Below are 22575 nucleotides of genomic sequence, written 5' to 3' on the forward strand. Positions count from 1 at the left end.
ATATACATGACAGCTAGAGACTGAGTGTGAACGAATGGGGCCTTTGTTGTCTTTTCCTAGTGCTACCTCGCACACATGAGGGGGGAGGGGGATGGTATTCCATGTGTGGCGAGGTGGCGATGGGAATGAATAAAGGCAGACAGTGTGAATTGTGTGCATGGGTATATGTGTATGTGTCTGTGTGTGTATATATATGTGTACATTGAGATGTATAGGTATGTATATTTAGGTGTGTGGACGTGTATGTATATACATTGTGTATGGGGGTGAGTTGGGCCATTTCTTTCATCTGTTTCCTTGCGCTACCTCGCAAATGCAGGAGACAGCGACAAAGCAAAATTAAAAAAAAAAAAAAATACCTACCTTGTGAAAAAAACAGTCTCTCTGACATAGAATAACTCCCCCATCCTAGGATTGAGCTAAAAGAGCATTAGAATAACTCCCCTACCCTAGGACTGAGCTAAAAGAGCTATTTATATATATTAATCCAGTCAAGTTCAATATGAAAAGAACCCTAGCAGAAGTTTGAATTTGACCCCAAATAGCACAACCACAGGATGGAAATCAGCATTGTCAATCTGGGATAATATAATGCTAGTCCCTATCATTTGGTTGGTTGTTTGGCCTTTGGGCCATTCAACTAACATGGTCATTATGGCTGTCAACTTCAAGCTGCATCCACTAACTGAAAAATTTTGAACACCTTCAAATGTTAAGGATAATTCTAGGAATACTCTCACTATGCATGTGGTCCATTAGTCCCAACCTCTGTGTATTGCCCCTAGAAATGGCCTATACACTGAAAGCCTCCGCAAGAAAGATTAAAAAAAAAAAGACAAATGAAGTCTAGGTCAGGGGATGCAAGAAGGTAAACACATAACTTTTGCAAACACTAGAAAGACTGAAAAATTATGAATAAGAGCTTGAAGGCTAAGTCCCCAGTGTCCACCACATCTCATGAAGACAAACCAACGGTGCATATTTTGTCTTGCATTAATGAACACCATCAACCCTTATAATTCAAACAAGTCAGACAAGGATACTTATTCATGTAAGGATGGAAAAAGCTGGCCAGGAAGAAGTTGACAACCACAATCAATACTGCATACTCTTGGTGTTTAAGACAACAAGTGCATCTCAACAAGGTGTTAACTCCTTAACAGGTACTTAATAAAGGATGAGGGGTAAATACATTACCAGTAAGACAAATGTTTCTAACCCTTAGAGGTCAGAGACATCTCTCACAGCTCATGAAACAAAATGACTCTGGAGAGAAAAGATGTCAAATGGGGATACTATTATGAAAACTTATGCTTGGATATGTAATAACTACAGAATTCTGAGTACATTTTCAATGGATTCCTCTATCTAAGGAGAGAATATGGTATCTGTATCACTAACATGGAAATAAAACTTGCCTTCTTCAGAAAATTCTTCTTCTTCCTCAACACAGGCACTAGTCAAAACTTCCTTCAAGTCATCATCAGTGGTGTCACCATCATCATTTTTGTACTCTAAATGGTGCTCTTGGATTTCATGCCTCTTTTCTTCCTCATGTACTACATCTTCACAATCTTCACCATAGTCATCCTCATCGTCTTCATCTGCATCAACATCCATGTCATCCTCAACATCATCGCCAGCATCTCCTTCCTCCTCACCCTCCATACCATCCTCTATTACCTCAGTCACCTGACTACTGTTCTCTTTCTTTTCCTCACTTTCACTGATTTCTTTTTTAGCGTCTGATTCCCCACTCTTCTTTCCTATCACACCTTTCTTATTCTTTTCTACATTTTTATCTGCTGCTTCCCTTGCTTCTGCATCCTTGTCAACAAATTCTTGGAAAACCTAAAAAAAAAAGAAAAAGTTATATACATATATGTATGTATGTATGTATGTATGTATGTATGTATGCAATATACATGACAGCTAGAGACTGAGTGTGAACGAATGTGGCCTTTGTTGTCTTTTCCTAGCGCTACCTTGCGCGCATGCAGGGGAGAGGGTTGTCATTTCATGTGCGGTGGGGTGGCGGTGGGAATGAATAAAGGCAGCAAGTATGAATTATGTATATGTATATGTCTGTGTATGTATATATACTATCCCTGGGGATAGGGGAGAAAGAATACTTCCCACGTATTCCCTGCGTGTCGTAGAAGGCAACTAAAAGGGAAGGGAGCGGGGGGCTGGAAATCCTCCCCTCTCATTCTTTTTTTATAATTTTCCAAAAGAAGGAACAGAGAAGGGGGCCATGTGAGGATATTCCCTCAAAGGCCCAGTCCTCTGTTCTTGATGCTACCTCGCTAATGCAAGAAATGACGAATATTATGAAAAAAAGATGCATATATATGTATACGTTGGAATGTATAGGTATGTATATGTGCATGTGTGGATGTGTACGTATATACATGTGTATGTGGGTGTGTTGGGCCATTCTTTCGTCTGTTTCCTTGCGCTACCTCGCTAACACGGGAGACAGCGACAAAGTATAATAAAAAAATAAAAAAACATTTTATATATTTAATATATTTCAAATATTTTATAAATTTATACCAGGGTCGACGTGCTGTCAATGGACTGAATTAGGGCATGTGAAGCGTCTGGGGTAAACCATGGAAAGTTCTGTGGGGCCTGGATGTGGAAAGGGAGCTGTGGTTTCAGGCATTATTACATGACAGCTAGAGACTGAGTGTGAACGAACCTCGCAAACGCAGGAGACAGCGACAAAGCAAAATAAATAAATATAAATATATATAAAGATAAAGAGAAAGGTGAAAAAGGTGAAAAAGAGGGCAAATGAGAGTTGCGGTGAAAGAGTTCATTAAATTTTAGGGAGAATAAAAAGATGTTTTAAAAGGAGGTAAATAAAGTGCGTAAGACAAGGGAGCAAATGGGAACTTCAGTGAAGGGGGCTAATAGGGAGGTGATAACAAGTAGTGGTGATGTGTAAAGGAGATGGAGTGAGTATTTTGAAGGTTTGTTGAATGTGTTTGATGATAGAGTGGCAGATATAGGGTGTTTTGGTCAAGGTGGTGTGCAAAGTGAGAGGGTTAGGGAAAATGATTTGGTAAACAGAGAAGAGGTAATAAAAGCTTTGCGGAATATGAAAGCCGGCAAAGCAGCAGGTTTGGATGTCATTGCAGTGGAATTTATCAAAAAAGGGGGTGACTGTATTGTTAACTGGTTGGTAAGGTTATTTAATGTATGTATTGTTAACTGGTTGGTAAGGTTATTTAATGAATGTATGATTCATGGTGAGGTGCCTGAGGATTGGCGGAATGCTTGCATAGCCATTGTACAGAGGCAAAGGGGACCAAGGTGAGTGCTCAAATTACAGAGGTATAAGTTTGTTGAGTATTCCTGGTAAATTATATGGGAGGGTATTGATTGAGAGGGTGAAGGCATGTACAGAGCATCAGATTGGGGAAGAGCAGTGTGGTTTCAGAAATGGTAGAGGATGTGTGGATCAGGTGTTTGCTTTGAAGAATGTATGTGAGAAATACTTAGAAAAGCAAATGAATTTGCATGTAGCATTTATGGATCTAGAGAAGGCATATGATAGAGCTGATAGAGATGCTCTGTGGAAGATATTAAGAATATATGGTGCGGGAGGAAAGTTGTTAGAAGCAGTGAAAAGTTTTTATCGAGGATGTAAGGCATGTGTACATGTAGGAAGAGAGGAAAGTGACTGGTTCTCAGTGAATGTCGGTTTGCGGCAGGGGTGTGTGATGTCTCCATATTTGTTTAATTTGTTTATGGATGGGGTTGTTAGGGAGGTGAATGCAAGAGTTTTGGAAAGAGGGGCAAGTATGCAGTCTGTTGTGGATGAGAGAGCTTGGGAAGTGAATCAGTTGTTGTTCGCTGATGATACAGTGCTGGTGGCTGATTCATGCGAGAAACTGCAGAAGCTGGTGACTGAGTTTGGTAAAGTGTGTGAAAGAAGAAAGTTAAGAGTAAATGTGAATAAGAGCAAGGTTATTAGGTACAGTAGGGTTAAGGGTCAAGTCAATTAGGAGGTAAGTTTGAATGGAGAAAAACTGGAGGAAGTAAAGTGGTTTAGATATCTGGGAGTGCATCTGACAGAGGATGGAACCATGGAAGCGGAAGTAAATCATAGGGTGGGGGAGGGGGCGAAAATCCTGGGAGCCTTGAAGAATGTGTGGAAGTCAAGAACATTATCATAGAAAGCAAAAATGGGGATGTTTGAAGGAATAGTGGTTCCAACAATGTTGTATGGTTGTGAGGCGTGGGCTATGGATAGAGTTGTGCGCAGGAAGGTGGATGTGCTGGAAATGAGATGTTTGAGGACAATATATGGTGTGAGGTGGTTTGATCGAGTAAGTAATGTAAGGGTAAGAGAGATGTGTGGAAATAAAAAGAGTGTGGTTGAGAGAGCAGAAGAGGGTGTTTTGAAATGGTTTGGTCACATGGAGAGAATGAGTGAGGAAAGATTGACCAAGAGGATATATGTGTCAGAGGTGGAGGGAAGGAGGAGTAGTGGGAGACCAAATTGGAGGCGGAAAGATGGAGTGAAAAAGATTTTGAGTGATCGGGGCCTGAACATGCAGGAGGGTGAAAGGCGTGCAAGATCCACTCCCAGATATCTAAAACACTTTACTTCCTCCAGTTTTTCTCCATTCAAACTTACCTCCCAACTGACTTGACCCTCAACCCTACTGTACCTAATAACCTTGCTCTTATTCACATTTACTCTTAACTTTCTTCTTTCACGCACTTTACCAAACTCAGTCACCAGCTTCTGCAGTTTCTCACATGAATCAGCCACCAGCGCTGTATCATCAGCGAACAACAACTGACTCACTTCCCAAGCTCTCTCATCCACAACAGACTTCATACTTGCCCCTCTTTCCAAAACTCTTGCATTCACCTCCCTAACAACCCCATCCATAAACAAATCAAACAACCATGGATACATCACACACCACTGCCGCAAACCTACATTCACCGAGAATAAATAAATAAAAAATAAATATAAATATATATATATGTATTATCCCTGGGGATAGGGAAGAAAGAATACTTCCCACTCATTCCTCACGCGTTGCAGAAGGCGACTAAAGGCGACGGGAGCGGGGGTCTAGAAACCCTCCCCTCCTTGTATTTTAACTTTCTAAAAGGGGAAACAGAAGAAGGAGTCACGGGGGGAGTGCTCATCCTCCTCGAAGGCTCAGATTGGGGTGTCTAACTGTGTGTGGATGTAACCACGATGAGAAAAAAGGAGAGATAGGTAGTATACTTGAGGAAAGGAACCTGGATGTTTTGGCTCTGAGTGAAACGAAGCTTAAGGGTAAAGGGGAAGAGTGGTTTGGGAATGTTTTGGGAGTAAAGTCAGGGGTTAGTGAGAGGACTAGAGCAAGGGAAGGAGTAGAACTACTCCTGAAACAGGAGTGGTGGGAGTATGTGATAGAGTGTAAGAAAGTAAACTCTAGATTGATATGGGTAAAAATGAAAGTGGATGGAGATAGATGGGTGATTATTGGTGCATATGCACCTGGGCATGAGAAGAAAGATTATGAGAGGCAAGTGTTTTGGGAGCAGCATAATGAGTGTGTTAGTGGTTTTGATGCACGAGACCAGGTTATAGTGATGGGTGATTTGAATGCAAAGGTGAGTAATATGGCAGTTGAGGGAATAATTGGTATACATGGAATGTTCAGTGTTGTAAATGGAAATGGTGAAGAGCTTGTAGATTTATGTGCTGAAAAAGGACTGGTGATTGGGTGACTTAAAAAGCGAGACATACATAAGTATACGTATGTAAGTAGGAGAGATGGCCAGAGAGCGTTATTGGATTACGTGTTAATTGATAGGCACGCGAAAGAGAGACTGTTGGATGTTAATGTGCTGAGAAGTGCAACTGGAGGGATGTCTGATTATTATCTTGTGGAGGCGAAGGTGAAGATTTGTAGAGGTTTTCAGAAAAGAAGAGAGAAGGTTGGGGCGAGGAGAGTGGTGAGAGTAAGTGAGCTTCGGAAGGAGACTTGTGTAAGGAAGGACCAGGAGAGACTCAGTACAGAATGGAAAAAGGTGAGAACAAAGGAGGTAAGGGGAGTGGGGTTGGAATGGGATGTATTTAGGGAAGCAGTGATGGCTTGCACTCGATTATCATCAAACACATTCAACAAACCTTCAAATTTCTCACTCCATCTCCTTCTCACATCACCACTACTTGTTATCACCTCCCCATTAGCCCCCTTCACTGAAGTTCCCATTTGCTCCCTTGTTTTATGCACTTTATTTACCTCCTTCCAGAACATCTTTTTATTCTCCCTAAATTTTAATGATACTCTCTCACCCCAACTCTCATTTGCCCTCCTTTTCACCTCTTCCATAAATGGAAATGGTGAAGAGCTTGTAGATTTAAGTGCTGAAAAAGGACTGGTGATTGGGAATACCTGGTTTAAAAAGCGAGATATACATAAGTATACGTATGTAAGTAGGAGAGATGGCCAGAGAGCGTTATTGGATTACGTGTTAATTGACAGGCGCGTGAAAGAGAGACTTTTGGATGTTAATGTGCTGAGAGGTGCAACTGGAGGGATGTCTCATCATTATCTTGTGGAGGCGAAGGTGAGGATTTGTATGGGTTTTCAGAAAGGAAGAGTGAATGTTGGGGTGAAGAGGGTGGTGAGAGTAAGTGAGCTTGGGAAGGAGACTTGTGTGAGGAAGTACCAGGAGAAACTGAGTACAGAATGGAAAAAGGTAAGAACAAAGGAGGTAAGGGGAGTGGGGGAGGAATGGGTTAGGGAAGCAGTGATGGCTTGCGCAAAAGATGCTTGTGGCATGAGAAGCGTGGGAGGTGAGTTGATTAGAAAGGGTAGTGAGTGGTGGGATGAAGAAGTAAGATTATTAGTGAAAGAGAAGAGAGAGGCATTTGGACGATTTTTGCAGGGAAAAAATGCAAATGAGTGGGAGATGTATAAAATAAATAAAATAACATATACATGTATCTTACCTTACATTCCTTCCTCAGGATACCCAGAAAACTCAGAAAACTAGCTATGTCAACCAAGCAAGACCAAAGGTTAAAGAAGTATGATGGTGGTGTGTTTTCTTTATGGGGTAAGTGCAGGACAACAGCTGAGTTGTTTCAATATCTCTGGAATGGAATTCACATCACAGACATGAAATACCTTGTGATGTTGGAAAGAGGAGTAGTATGTACAGGAATGAATGAAAATCATCAGGGAAGAGGGATGTGCAACTGAGCTATCACCGAAAGTATGGGGTGGATTAAGAATAATGTGGGTGAAAGGAAAGACTAGAATTGTGAAGAATGCATGGGTATATATATATATATATATATATATATATATATATATATATATATATATATATATATATATATATATGGTGTGGGAGGAAAGTTGTTAGAAGCAGTGAAAAGTTTTTATCGAGGATGTAAGGCATGTGTATGTGTAGGAAAAGAGGAAAGTGGTTGGTTCTCAGTGAATGTAGGTTTGCGGCAGGGGTGTGTGATGTCTCCATGGTTGTTTAATCTGTTTATGGATGGGGTTGTTAGGGAGGTAAATGCCAGAGTTTTGGAAAGAGGGGCAAGTATGAAGTCTGTTGGGGATGAGAGAGCTTGGGAAGTGAGTCAGTTGTTGTTCGCTGATGATACAGCGCTGGTGGCTGATTCATGTGAGAAACTGCAGAAGCTGGTGACTGAGTTTGGTAAAGTGTGTGGAAGAAGAAAGTTAAGAGTAAATGTGAATAAGAGCAAGGTTATTAGGTACAGTAGGGTTGAGGGTCAAGTCAATTGGGAGGTGAGTTTGAATGGAGAAAAACTGGAGGAAGTGAAGTGTTTTAGATATCTGGGAGTGGATCTGGCAGCGGATGGAACCATGGAAGCGGAAGTGGATCATAGGGTGGGGGAGGGGGCGAAAATTCTGGGGGCCTTGAAGAATGTGTGGAAGTCGAGAACATTATCTCGGAAAGCAAAATTGGGTATGTTTGAAGGAATAGTGGTTCCAACAATGTTGTATGGTTGCGAGGCGTGGGCTATGGATAGAGTTGTGCGCAGGAGGATGGATGTGCTGGAAATGAGGTGTTTGAGGACAATGTGTGGTGTGAGGTGGTTTGATCGAGTGAGTAACGTAAGGGTAAGAGAGATGTGTGGAAATAAAAAGAGCGCGGTTGAGAGAGCAGAAGAGGGTGTTTTGAAGTGGTTTGGGCACATGGAGAGAATGAGTGAGGAAAGATTAACCAAGAGGATATATGTGTCGGAGGTGGAGGGAACGAGGAGAAGAGGGAGACCAAATTGGAGGTGGAAAGATGGAGTGAAAAAGATTTTGTGTGATCGGGGCCTGAACATGCAGGAGGGTGAAAGGAGGGCAAGGAATAGAGTGAATTGGAGCGATGTGGTATACCGGGGTTGACGTGCTGTCAGTGGATTGAGTCAAGGCATGTGAAGCGACTGGGGTAAACCATGGAAAGCTGTGTAGGTATGTATATTTGCGTGTGTGGACGTATGTATATACATGTGTATGGGGGGGGGTTGGGCCATTTCTTTCGTCTGTTTCCTTGCGCTACCTCGCAAACGCGGGAGACAGCGACAAAGTATAATAAAAAAAAAATATATGTAAGGCATGTGTACGTGTAGGAAGAGAGGAAAGTGATTGGTTCTCAGTGAATGTAGGTTTGCGGCAGGGGTGTGTGATGTCTCCATGGTTGTTTAATTTGTTTATGGATGGGGTTGTTAGGGAGGTAAATGCAAGAGTTTTGGAAAGAGGGGCAAGTATGAAGTCTGTTGGGGATGAGAGAACTTGGGAAGTGAGTCAGTTGTTGTTCGCTGATGATACAGCGCTGGTGGCTGATTCATGTGAGAAACTGCAGAAGCTGGTGACTGAGTTTGGTAAAGTGTGTGGAAGAAGAAAGTTAAGAGTAAATGTGAATAAGAGCAAGGTTATTAGGTACAGTAGGGTTGAGGGTCAAGTCAATTGGGAGGTGAGTTTGAATGGAGAAAAACTGGAGGAAGTGAAGTGTTTTAGATATCTGGGAGTGGATCTGGCAGCGGATGGAACCATGGAAGCGGAAGTGGATCATAGGGTGGGGGAGGGGGCGAAAATTCTGGGGGCCTTGAAGAATGTGTGGAAGTCGAGAACATTATCTCGGAAAGCAAAAATGGGTATGTTTGAAGGAATAGTGGTTCCAACAATGTTGTATGGTTGCGAGGCGTGGGCTATGGATAGAGTTGTGCGCAGGAGGATGGATGTGCTGGAAATGAGATGTTTGAGGACAATGTGTGGTGTGAGGTGGTTTGATCGAGTGAGTAACGTAAGGGTAAGAGAGATGTGTGGAAATAAAAAGAGCGTGGTTGAGAGAGCAGAAGAGGGTGTTTTGAAGTGGTTTGGGCACATGGAGAGAATTTACCTCCCTAACAACCACATCCATAAACAAATTAAACAACCATGGAGACATCACACACCCCTGCCACAAACCTACATTCACTGAGAACCAATCACTTTCCTCTCTTCCTACACGTACACATGCCTTACATCCTCGATAAAAACTTTTCACTGCTTCTAACAACTTTCCTCCCACACCATATATTCTTAATACCTTCCACAGAGCATCTCTATCAACTCTATCATATGCCTTCTCCAGATCCATAAATGCTACATACAAATCCATCTGCTTTTCTAAGTATTTCTCACATACATTCTTCAAAGCATACACCTGATCCACACATCCTCTACCACTTCTGAAACACACTGCTCTTCCCCAATCTGATGCTCTGTACATGCCTTCACCCTCTCAATCAATACCCTCCCATATAATTTACCAGGAATACTCAACAAACTTATACCTCTGTAATTTGAGCACTCACTCTTATCCCCTTTGCCTTTGTACAATGGCACTATGCAAGCATTCCGCCAATCCTCAGGTACCTCACCATGAGTCATACATACATTAAATAACCTTACCAACCAGTCAACCATACAGTCACCCCCTTTTTTAATAAATTCCACTGCAATACCATCCAAACCTGCTGCCTTGCCGGCTTTCATCTTCCACAAAGCTTTTACTATCTCTTCTCTGTTTACCAAATCATTTTCCCTAACCCTCTCACTTTGCACACCTCCTCGACCAAAACACCCTATATCTGCCACTCTATCATCATACACATTCAACAAACCTTCAATATACTCACTCCATCTCCTTCTCACATCACCACTACTTGTTATCACCTCCCCATTTGCGCCCTTCACTGAAGTTCCCATTTCCTCCCTTGTCTTACGCACTTTATTTACCTCCTTCCAGAACATCTTTTTATTCTCCCTAAAATCTAATGATACTCTCTCACCCCAACTCTCATTTGCCCTCTTTTTCACCTCTTGCACCTTTCTCTTGACCTCCTGTCTCTTTCTTTTATACATCTCCCACTCAATTGCATTTTTTCCCTGCAAAAATCGTCCAAATGCCTCTCTCTTCTCTTTCACTAATAATCTTACTTCTTCATCCCACCACTCACTACCCTTTCTAATCAACCCACCTCCCACTCTTCTCATGCCACAAGCATCTTTTGCGCAATCCATCACTGATATATACTAATATATACTTGTGAATATGAAGACTGTAAGAGGTACAGATGAAATAGAGCACTTCTGGAAACATATGAATGACTGTATAAATCGGTCTGAGAAGGAGAGAAAGGTGGCTGTAATGGGTGATATGAATGTGAAAGAAGGATGTGATGAAACTGAAAAAATAGGTGGTAAATGTGGAGTGCCTGGATTAAATGCAAATGGGGGTTATCTTGTAGATGTCTGTGCTGAGAGAGGGTTATTTCTTGCAAACATCTTTATTCAGCACACAAGGATCCACATATATATGAGGATGAGAAGAACAAATGGGTTTGAGGGACTATGTGGCATTGGATGAAAGGTTGAGAAAACAGTTGGATGCTACAGGTGTAAGAGGATGAGGGAAAAGTGGAAGTATAGCATATGGAAGAATGGAGGGATAAAAATGTTGTCAAGAGAGAAGGTGAATAGAAAAGAATGCAAGGAGTATGAAAAAGAGGTGACAGAAAGTTTAAATGAAAATGCAATAAATAGAAGGAATGGCGTCATATGTGACTGAGGTTTTAAAAATGTTCAGAGAAAGACTGCTAAAGACTGAAGAATTAGCAGTTGGATACAAGGTTGCGGGTTATAGGAATGAACAGGGAAATGCATGGTGGATGACTGAGAGAGAAATGCTGTGGAAGAGGAAAAAAGGCATGTGGTAAATTGCTTGAAATGAATGTACAAGTGGAAGTTCAGCAAAGGGGAAGGGAAGAATATAAGACTTGTAAGTGGAATGTAATGAAGCTGATAGAGGAAAGCAAAGATGAGTAGACAATGATTTTGGAAGAAAGCAAAAAGAAAAATTTCAAGGAAAATAAGAAACTGTACTGGAAGGAGGTGAAAAAGGAAAGAGCTAGATGTAAGACTGGATAAGTAAATATGATCGGTAAAGAAGGGGAGTTGCTGAATCAAAAGGAAGAAGTAAAAAGAAGATGGAAAGAGCATTTTGAAAAACTGATGAATGTGGTGGCAGGTGAGGTAGCAGTTGTTACATGCATGGGTATGGGAGATGGAAGGAAAAGGATACAAAAGCAGAGGCATATAGCAGGAAGGGAGGTAAAATGGGAAATATGGGGTAGAAAGGCAACTGTAGCAGATGGGATCACAGCTGAAGCGTTGAAGTATGGAGGAGAAACTGTGATAATGTGGATGTATCTGATATGTACTTTAGCATGGAAGAAGAGGGTTGTGCCTGTGGACTGGGAGAAAGCTATTATTGTTCCTTATTCAAAGAAAAAAGTGCTAGGGATGAAAGTAGCAATCATAGGGGAAAAAGGCCGTTACATATACGAGGAGAAGGGAATGCAAGAATGTTGATTAATTGATAGAAGTGATTGAATGCAGAGGGTTTTAAGAAAGCTAGAGGATGTATGGATCAGATTTTTGCTCTGAGAATGACAGTGGAAAAGTATCTAGTGAAAAGTAAGAAGCTGTATCCAGCTTTTATGGATTTGGAGTAAGCATATGCTTTTTGAGATGTGTAAAGGACATTTGGGAGTAAGGGGACAACTGTTGGATGGTATGAGGCCCTCTATAAAAGTGTAAAAGCACGTTTAAGAGGAGTAAATGCATGCAAAAGAATGGATGAAGAGCTGAGCAAACGTTTTGGTATATGTAAGGGAGTAAGACAAGGATGTGCGGCTTTCTAATATATACATATGGATGGAGTGATAAGAGAGTGAAAGCAAAACTTGGGAAAGGGGGTGTAGGGAAGGAGTGGGTTGGTCAGGTATGATGGCTAGTTACAAGCCCATTTGCTGATGATATAATATGTGCTGAGAGAGAAGAGGAGCTGCAGAGGGTTGTAAGTGTGGTTTATGATGTGTGAACGTAGGTGATTGAAGGTAAATGCAAGTAAAAGTACAGTGATGGTCTCTGAAAGGAAACAGTGAAAGTATAGATTTTGCAAAGCCCTACAAACTGAGAAAAGAGAGTGGGGGAGTGGGGGGAGAAAAACTGGAAAAGGTGACAGAATCTAAGTATTTGAGAGTTATCTTGGGTAAGTTTGGTGACATGAAAGGAGAGATAAGGGAAGGAGCAATACAGGTCACTGAGTCCCTTAATATAACACTGAAAGGTAGAGGTGTCAGTACGGAAGTGAAGAGAGGATAAAGGAACAGTATAGGCCTCCCGACCCTTACCTATGCAGCTGAAACATGAACATGGAATGAGTCAAAGACCTCATGAATCCAGGCTGTAGATGTGAGCTATTTGAGAGAGGAATGTGGTATGACTTGATGAAGTGAAGAAAGTAATGAAAGGGTGTATGAGAGATTTGATATGGCAGAGAATTCCAAGGGAATGAATTGTGAGGTGCTAGAGTGGGTGAAATGTAATACTTTGAGTTGGTTTGGGCATGTGGAAAGAGTGCAAGACAAGGACTTTACAAAGAGAGTGTATGATACAGGTCGAGTATCCTTCATCCAAAATGCCTGGGACCAGAAGTGTTTTGGATTTTTTTTGGATTTTGGAATATTTCCATATACATAATGAGATATGTGGAAAACAGTATGGTATGGAAACAAACGGGTTAGAGCTGAGACATACCTGAACGTTTCGACTGTTCAACAGTCTTCCTCAGGAGATACTGATTCCAGCATTCGGTAGAACCACATTCCCCAGCATGTGATGGTCACCCAATTGGATGCCTTGGTATATCGCTCTGTGATTGGACTGCTTGTCTTGCTGCCTCCATCCATTCTTAGCGACCTCCACTGATGTGACCAGCAGATGAACCCAGACCTTGTGTTAACAATGTTCTTAACCCCTTCCACTAGGTAAGCTCTCACACTATCACTAAATGGTTTGCCACTTGCCTGCAGTTGCCTTGGTGTCAACCATTTAGTGATAGAGTGAGAGATTACCTACAGGAAGGGACTAAGAACAACATCAACACGAGGTCTGGGTTCATCTATTGGTCATGTTAGGCAGTGGAGATCACTGTGAACTAGTGGAGGTAGCAGGAAAAGAAACCCAATCAGAGAGCGACACGCCAAGGCATCCGACTAGGTGACCATCATTTGCTTGGGAACACAGCCCTGTCAAATGCTGGAATCAGTATCTCCTGAGAAAGACCGTTCAACGGTCGAAACATTGAGGTATGTCTCATTTCTAACCAATTTGTTTCCATACCATCCTGTTTTCCACATCTATCATGATGGATAATAGATAATGAGATATCTTGGGGATGGGACCCAAGTCTAAACACAAAATCCATTTATGTCTCATATGCAACTTATACACATACCCTTAAGGTGATCTATACAATATTTTCAATAATTTTGCACATGAAACAAAGATTGTGTAACAATGAACCATAGGAAGCTAAGGTGTCACAACGTCAACTGCCCACGTGGATAATCTGTGGTTGTTTGGCATCACCTTCATTCCTGACTCTGAATTTATAGGCTACTGATAAGCAATCATGTTCTTACACTTATTCACACAGAGCAGAGAATAAGCAAAAAAATACAGTGAGTAATGCATGGAGGTCTGGTCAAACTGGCGCCAATAGAGCGTCAGGGATAGCATAGGAAAGTGAGGTCAGGGGTGGAATTTTCCACATGTAATGTCATGCTGGCACTAAAAAAATATCAGGTTTTGGAGCATTTTGGATTTTCGGATTAGGGATGCTTAACCTGCACCACACTTAAAGGGGTTGGCGTGAGAGGAAGACCACCAGTGACAAGAGGGAAATAGAATGCAAGATTACCAGTGGGATAGAAAAAGGGGAAAAATGCAAGGAATGGTGTATGCCAGGGAGGCATGTAAGGACAGGAGTAAGTGAAGACTCTTATCGTGACCCTCACCTTGATGGGAGTTTCCAGAGGGAGCAGATGTCAGAGATGTAGATCGACAAAAGTTTTAATAATATTAAAATTTTTGCACATCACAAGGTTAGCTCTGCTAGTACACTGAAGTGAATGAGACATTTACAGCATGTGGTATGACTAAATGTAATGCAAAAAGAAATGTGGGGGGTGTATGAGATATCTGGTACGGTAGGGAATAAAAAGAGAAAGAACTGTGAAGTGGTAGATTGAGTGAAACAATATTTTGATGTGGTATAGGCATGTGGGAAGAATGCAAGGCATGGAATTTACAAGGAGAGTGTACGACGGTATGATTAAAGGGGTCTGTATGAGTGGAAGAGCACCCGTAACATGGGGAGAGAGAGTGGAAAAGTACTGGAGGGTAAGAAATGGTTTAGAGAATGCATGGAATGGAGCATGCGAGGGAGGTACATAAGGACAGGGATAAGTGGAGACTCATTGCTGTGGCCACCTCTTGATAGTTCTCAGTGGGATTTGGTGTCACAGATATAGATTAGACAGATAGGTGCAGGAACCTAACTTAAGAAGCACATTCTAATTTTGGTCTTATGTAGGATATGAAGAACTTGCTGAATATTTCCTTTACATACAATGAAAGCATTTCTAATATTTGTCTGCAGACAATTTGTTTCCCTATCTTCCACATGTGGGACCCTGGCACGTGTGTATTATGGGGAGAGTTTTATACTTGTGCTGCTCTATCTCTTAAACTTGTATATATGTACCATGTCTTTACTCCTTCATATGGGTGCACCCCCACCCACTCTCTCTCTCTCTCTCTCTCTCTCTCTCTCTCTCTCTATATATATATATATATATATAGGGGATAGGGGAGAAAGAATACTTCCCACGTATTCCCTGCGTGTCGTAGAAGGCGACTAAAAGGGAAGGGAGCGGGGGGCTGGAAATCCTCCCCTCTCTTTTTTTTTTTTTTTTTTTTTTTTTTTTTTCCAAAAGAAGGTACAGAGAAGAGGGCCAGGTGAGGATATTCCCTCAAAGGCCCAGTCCTCTGTTCTTAACGCTACCTCGCTATCGCGGGAAATGGCGAATAGTATGAAAAAAAAAAAAAAAAAAATATATATATATATATATATATATATATGTGGAAACTCTTTTGCCATGGCCGACCCCTTGATAGTTCCCAGAGGGAATTGGGGTCAGAGATATAGATAGATAAATAGGTGTAGTGACCTAACTTGAGAAACATATTCTAGTTCTGGCCTTACGTAGAATACGAGCAGCTTGCTGCATATTTCCTAATTCACAAAATGAGAGCATTTCTAATATCTGCCTGCAGACAGTTTGTTTTCCTAACTATTCTATTCTCATGTGGGACTCTTGTGTGTGTACGTGATTACTATTTGTTATAGGGAGAGTTTTACAATTGTGCTGCCCCATCTCTTAACCTTGTATATATGTATCACATCTTTACTCCTGCATATGTATGCACACATAAGCATACCCTAGCCTCTTTCTCTCTCTCTCTGTGCATGTGTGTGTGTGTGTGTGTGTGTGTGTGTGTGTGTGTGTGTGTGTGTGTGTGTGATTATGTATTTTCAGTAATTTTGTAATTACTGAAAGTAGTTTTGTAATTACTACCCTATCCCTGGGGATAGGGGAAAAAGAATACTTCCCACGCATTCCTCACGTGTCGTAGTAGGCGACTAAAGGGGATGGGAGCGGGGGGCCAGAAACCCTCCCCTCCTTGTATTTTAACTTTTTAAAAGGGGAAACAGAAGAAGAAGTCACGCGAGGAGTGCTCATCCTCCTCGAAGGCTCAGATTGGGGTGTCTAAATGTGTGTGGATGTAACCAAGATGAGAAAAAAGGAGAGATAGGTAGAATGTTTGAGGAAAGGAACCTGGATGTTTTGGCTCTGAGTGAAACGAAGCTCAAGGGTAAAGGGGAAGAGTGGTTTGGGAATGTCTTGGGAGTAAAGTCAGGGGTTAGTGAGAGGACAAGAGCAAGGGAAGGAGTAGCACTACTCCTGAATCAGGAGTTGTGGGAGTATGTGATAAAATGTAAAAAAGTAAATTCTAGATTGATATGGGTAAAACTGAAAGTTGATGGAGAGAGATGGGTGATTATTGGTGCACATGCACCTGGGCATGAGAAGAAAGATCATGAGAAGCAAGTGTTTTGGGAGCAGCTGAATGAGTGTGTTAGTGGTTTTGATGCACAAGACCGGGTTATAGTGATGAGTGATTTGAATGCAAAGGTGAGTAATGTGGCAGTTGAGGGAATAATTGGTATATATGGAGTGTTCAGTGTTGTAAATGGAAATGGTGAAGAGCTTGTAGATTTATGTGCTGAAAAAGGACTGGTGATTGGGAATACCTGGTTTAAAAAGCGAGATATACATAAGTATACATATGTAAGTGGGAGAGATGGCCAGAGGGCGTTACTGGATTACGTGTTAATTGATAGATGCATGAAAGAGAGACTTTTGGATGTTAATGTGCTGAGAATTGCAACTGGAGGGATGTCTGATCATTATCTTGTGGAGGTAAAGGTGAAGATTTGTGGGGGTTTTCAGAAAAGAAGAGAGAATGTTGGGGTGAAGAGAGTGGTGAGAGTAAGTGAGCTTGGGAAGGAGACTTGTGTGAGGAAGTACCAGGAGAGACTGAGTACAGAATGGACAAACGTGAGAACAAAGGAGGTAAGGGGAGTGGGGGAGGAATGGGATGTATTTAGGGAAGCAGTGATGGCTTGCACAAAAGATGCTTGTGGCATGAGAAACGTGGGAGGTGGGTTGATTAGAAAAGGTAGTGAGTGGTGGGATGAAGAAGTAAGATTATTAGTGAAAGAGAAGAGAGAGGCATTTGGACGATTTTTGCAGGGAAAAAATGCAAATGAGTGGGAGAGGTATAAAAGAAAGAGACAGGAGGTCAAGAGAAAGGTGCAAGAGGTGAAAAAGAGGGCGAATAAGAGTTGGGGTGAGAGAGTATCATTAAACTTCAGGGAGAATAAAAATACGTTTTGGAAGGAGGTAAATAAAGTGCGTAAGACAAGGGAGCAAATGGGAACTTCAGTGAAGGGCGCTAATGGGGAGGTGATAACAAGTAGTGGTGATGTGAGAAGGAGATGGAGTGAGTATTTTGAAGGTTTGTTGAATGTGTTTGATGATAGAGTAGCAGATGTGGGGTGTCTTGGTCGAGGTAGTGTGCAAAGTGAGAGGGTTAGGGAAAATGATTTGGTAAATAGAGAAGAGGTAGTAAAAGCTTTGCGGAAGATGAAAGCCAGCAAGGCAGCAGGTTTGGATGGTATTGCAGTGGAATCTATTAAAAAAGGGGTTGACTGTATTGTTGACTGGTTGGTAAGGTTATTCAATGTATGTATTATTCATGGTGAGGTGCCTGAGGATTGGCGGAATGCTTGCATAGTGCCATTGTACAAAGGCAAAGGGGATAAGAGTGAGTGCTCAAATTTCAGAGGTATAAGTTTGTTGAGTATTCCTGGTAAATTATATGGGAGGGTATTGATTGAGAGGGTGAAGGCATGTACAGAGCATCAGATTGGGGAACAGCAGTGTGGTTTCAGAAGTGGTAGAGGATGTGTGGATCAGGTGTTTGCTTTGAAGAATGTATGTGAGAAATACTTAGAAAAGCAAATGGATTTGTATGTAGCATTTATGGATCTGGAGAAGGCATATGATAGAGTTGATAGAGATGCTCTGTGGAAGGTTTTAAGAATATATGGTGTGGGAGGCAAGTTGTTAGAAGCAGTGAAAAGTTTTTGTCGAGGATGTAAGGCATGTGTACGTATAGGAAGAGAGGAAAGTGACTGGTTCTTAGTGAATGTAGGTTTGCGGCAGGGGTGTGTGATGTCTCCATGGTTGTTTAATTTGTTTATGGATGGGGTTGTTAGGGAGGTGAATGCAAGAGTTTTGGAGAGAGGGGCAAGTATGCAGTCTGTTGTGGATGAGAGAGCTTGGGAAGTGAGTCAGTTGTTGTTCGCTGATGATACAGTGCTGGTGGCTGATTCATGTAAGAAACTGCAGAAGCTGGAGACTGAGTTTGGTAAAGTGTGTGAAAGAAGCAAGTTAAGAGTAAATGTGAATAAGAGCAAGGTTATTAGGTACAGTAGGGTTGAGGGTCAAGTCAATTGGGAGGTAAGTTTGAATGGAGAAAAACTGGAGGAAGTAAAGTGTTTTAGATATCTGGGAGTGGACTTGGCAGCGGATGGAACCACGGAAGCGGAAGTGAATCATAGGGTGGGGGAGGGGGCAAAGGTTCTGGGGGCGTTGAAAAATGTTTGGAAGTCGAGAACATTATCTCGGAAAGGAAAAATGGGTATGTTTGAAGGAATAGTGGTTCCAACAATGTTGTATGGTTGCGAGGTGTGGGCTATGGATAGAGTTGTGCGCAGGAGGGTGGATGTGCTGGAAATGAGATGTTTGAGGACAATATATGGTGTGAGGTGGTTTGATCGAGTAAATAATGTAATGGTAAGAGAGATGTGTGGAAATAAAAAGAGTGTGGTTGAGAGAGCAGAAGAGGGTGTTTTGAAATGGTTTGGTCACATGGAGAGAATGAGTGAGGAAAGATTGACAAAGAGGATATATGTGTCAGAGGTGGAGGGAACGAGGAGAAGTGGGAGATTAAATTTTAGATGGAAAGATGGAGTGAAAAAGATTTTGAGTGATCGGGGCCTGAACATGCAGGAGGGTGAAAGGCGTGCAAGGAATAGAGTGAATTGGAACGATGTGGTATACCGGGGTCGACGTGCTGTCAATGGATTGAACCAGGGCATGTGAAGCGTCTGGGGTAAACCATGGAAAGTTGTGTGGGGCCTGGATGTGGAAAGGGAGCTGTGGTTTCTGTGCATTATTACATAACAGCTAGAGACTGAGTGTGAACGAATGGGGCCTTTGGTGTCTTTTCCTAGTGCTACCTCACACACATGAGGGGGGAGGGGGTTGTTATTCCATGTGTGGCGAGGTGGCGATGGGAACAAATAGAGGCAGACAGTATGAATTATGTACATGTGTATATATGTATATGTCTGTGTGTGTGTATATATATGTGTACATTGAGATGTATAGGTATGTATATTTGCGTGTGTGGACGTGTATGTGTATACATGTGTATGTGGGCGGGTTGGGCCATTCTTTCGTCTGTTTCCCTGCGCTACCTCGCTGACGCGGGAGACAGCGACAAAGCAAAATAAAAAAATAAAAAATACCTATTTGTACTGTATAAGGAGGGAGTTTTATATTTGTAGGGATCCATCTCTTGAATATTCTCTACTACCATACAATTTCATAAATTCATGTATGCTGTCTACATTAACATTGACCTTATTTATCTATTCTATTCTTCCACCATTCTTATACTACAAAAGTGTTTATTTAGGTCTATGTTTACGTCTTTGTTTACAAGCTTCTTGCTTGATTTCATGTTACAGCTTCTGGTTGCTCTATCCCTTCATCTTTTGAAGAGCTGTTTACTGTTCATGTCATTGATCTATTTCAAAAACTTAAACGTGGTGATCATATCACCCCTAATTTTTCTCTCTTCCCAGGTGGGTAAATTACAAGCCTTTAGCCTGTCCTTGTAACTCACCTCTCTTAATTCTAGTACCATCTTTGTTGCCCAACTCTGAGCCTTCTCTATTAGCTCTATGCTCTTCTTCTGGTGTGGTTATCAAACTTTAGCACATTCTAGTCATGGTTCTGTGTAGGTTATGAACAGCTTGCTATATATTTCCTTATATACACTTGAAAGCTTTTCTGATATTTGCCAGAAGATAATTTGGCTCCTTTACTATTCTCCTGATATGAGACTTTGGTGACAGTTTTGGGATGATGTTTACTCAAGTACTTCTTATACAGAGAATCCTGAAGTTCATTTCCTACTAGATAATATTCATACTGAGGCCTTCTCTCACTCTGTCCCATCTTCATTACTTTACATTTGCTTGGTTTGAATTTCATCAACCATGAATCAAACCAACTGTGGGGTCTGCTTACGTCCCCTTGTAAGCTATGCAATCCTTCTCATTTTTCACTTTCCTCATGGCTTTTGTATCCCTTGCAAATACATTCAGGAAGAAGTCCATATCTTCAGGTAAGTCATTCACAAAGATCAAGAAGAGTAAAAGTCCCAAAACAGAACTCTGGGGCACTCCAATGGTGTCCTTTGTTCCCTTCCACTAATAAAATCTTCTATCCATCAGAGGAGTCTACCCCTTATTCCGGCCCAGTATCCCAGCTTCTTAATCAGCCAAATGTATTTTGGCAGTAAAGTTATGAACGATCTTATCAGCCTTCCCTTTTGTCTAAGACACCTCACTCTCTCGTTGAAACTTAGGTTCATTACCCTTGACACCCTTTCCCTAAAATGATGCGTCACACTTAGGTAATTTCTCCTCTGTAGAAAGTCAACCTTTTGCCTTCTGATTAACTTTCCCAGTACTTTCTGAGACACCAAATGTCAAGGAGAATGATCTGTAGTTCAGCATTTCCTCCCAATCTACTTTTTTTTATAGATGGGTATGACACTAGCCCTTTCCCACTCCCTTGGCACTTTGCTTTTCTCCAGCAACATCTTCAACAGTATTTCATGGGTGGTCAAGACCTTTTGGTATCATTAATGTCTTTTCTAGATAACTCAATGTTTTCTAAAGCCTCCTTCCCATTCCATCTCACTAGTGATGGGGCTATAGTGTTTTCCATTGTGAAAACACTTTTGAACTTGTCATTCAGTTTCTCACATATCCTTATATCATCCTCTATCTTTCTATGTTGAAGGCTTCAGTCACAGATAACAATCCACATCAAGGCTGAGACTTAATTGATATACAAAGAGAAATATGAAAGAGGAAAAAAGACAATGGAAAGTACAGTAAACCCTTGATTTTATGGACTAGTAGGGGGGAAGGGGTGTCTGTTAATGCCAAAAGTCCATTAAATCAAATGTAACCTATGGGCCATTTTTTAATACAATATACAGAAATACAATATACAGTTAACATGCTTTCTTTTAACTCTATAGTTTGATGCCATTTTGAATTGTAAAGATTGCAAAATATTTTAATAAATAGTTACAATTCTCTGTATACAATCTGACTGCATGATAGCTTGAGGCAGACTGAAGCCAAAACAAAGTGAGTCTACCACACACTACCAAAAGCAAGAGCAATAAGAAATTCACATGGTACAGTGTTTGAGATATTTGAGCTTCTTCAATCTTTTGAATTATTATCAATTAATGTATTATTATTTGCCTGGTTCATTAAATCCAAAATCTGTTATATCAGGGTCCATTAAATCAAGGGTTTATTGTATTTACAAATTTTGGAAGCAAAAAAAATCTTTTAAAATGTGCCGGATCATAGTTATTGGGAAAGACATAAGAAGGTAGAGAGTTCCAAAGCTTTGATGTGTGGGGAAAGAGCAGTTATCAAAATGGCCCACCTTTGAGTTGACGATGGCCACACAGTAATCATGTGATGCAGCATCTTGCTGAGTATTGCTTGGTCTCATGAGTGGTGGGGGGCACACAAGCAGCCAGCTCTCGGGAGCAAAACCAAAGTAAAACCTATGCAAGAGGGAAAATGAGCCAACAGTGTGGCACAGAGCAAGTAGGTCCAATGTGGAAATTAGGCTGGGACAGTTTATAAGCTGGACTTCTGACTCAACTTCATCAAGTAAGGATGCTGAGCTAGAACCACCCCAGATGTGAGAGAAACTGTTCAGAGGAAAAGAGGTTTCAACATCTAGACAGGACACCCAGTTTCTTAAGAGGCAGGCTTAGCTATTCTCATAATGTGGCATTTCCAAGAAAGAGTGGATGTTAAAGTTATACCAAGTACGTTCATTGAGTCAAGAGGTGGAATTACATAACCATCAAAACACAGATGAGAGATGTGAGGAGTTTTTGACAAAGAAATGGGTAGAAACTGGGTCTTGAAAGCCCACTGCCTTACCACATTTCATCTTCCACACAGCTTTCACCATCTCTTCTCTCTTCACCAAACACTCTCTATGACTCTTTCACTTTGCACACCACCCCAACCAAAACATCCTACATCTGCCACTCTATCATCAAACATAACAATCATTCAAAATACTCACTCCATCTCAACCTCACTTCATCACTACCTATTATCACTTCCCCTTTTGCCTCACCACTGTTCCCATTTGTT

At 41.4% G+C, this 22575-nt stretch overlaps 1 protein-coding gene across 2 annotated transcripts in view; it reads right to left on the reverse strand.

The window, feature by feature from the left end:
• Window positions 1-66: 66 nt before the first annotated feature.
• Window positions 67-22575, reverse strand: part of LOC139761185 (uncharacterized) — a 173561-nt gene continuing 151052 nt past the window's right edge. Inside the window, exon 12 of one of the 2 annotated variants that reach the window (XM_071685184.1) lies at window positions 67-1851. In XM_071685184.1, coding sequence (XP_071541285.1) covers window positions 1369-1851 — 483 coding nt within the window. In that variant the 3' untranslated portion in view covers window positions 67-1368. The remainder of the gene's footprint in view (window positions 1852-22575) is intronic. The other variant, XM_071685195.1, reaches the window with a different exon arrangement.

Source organism: Panulirus ornatus, chromosome 3, assembly GCF_036320965.1.
Source record: "Panulirus ornatus isolate Po-2019 chromosome 3, ASM3632096v1, whole genome shotgun sequence".
Taxonomy (NCBI): domain Eukaryota; kingdom Metazoa; phylum Arthropoda; class Malacostraca; order Decapoda; family Palinuridae; genus Panulirus; species Panulirus ornatus.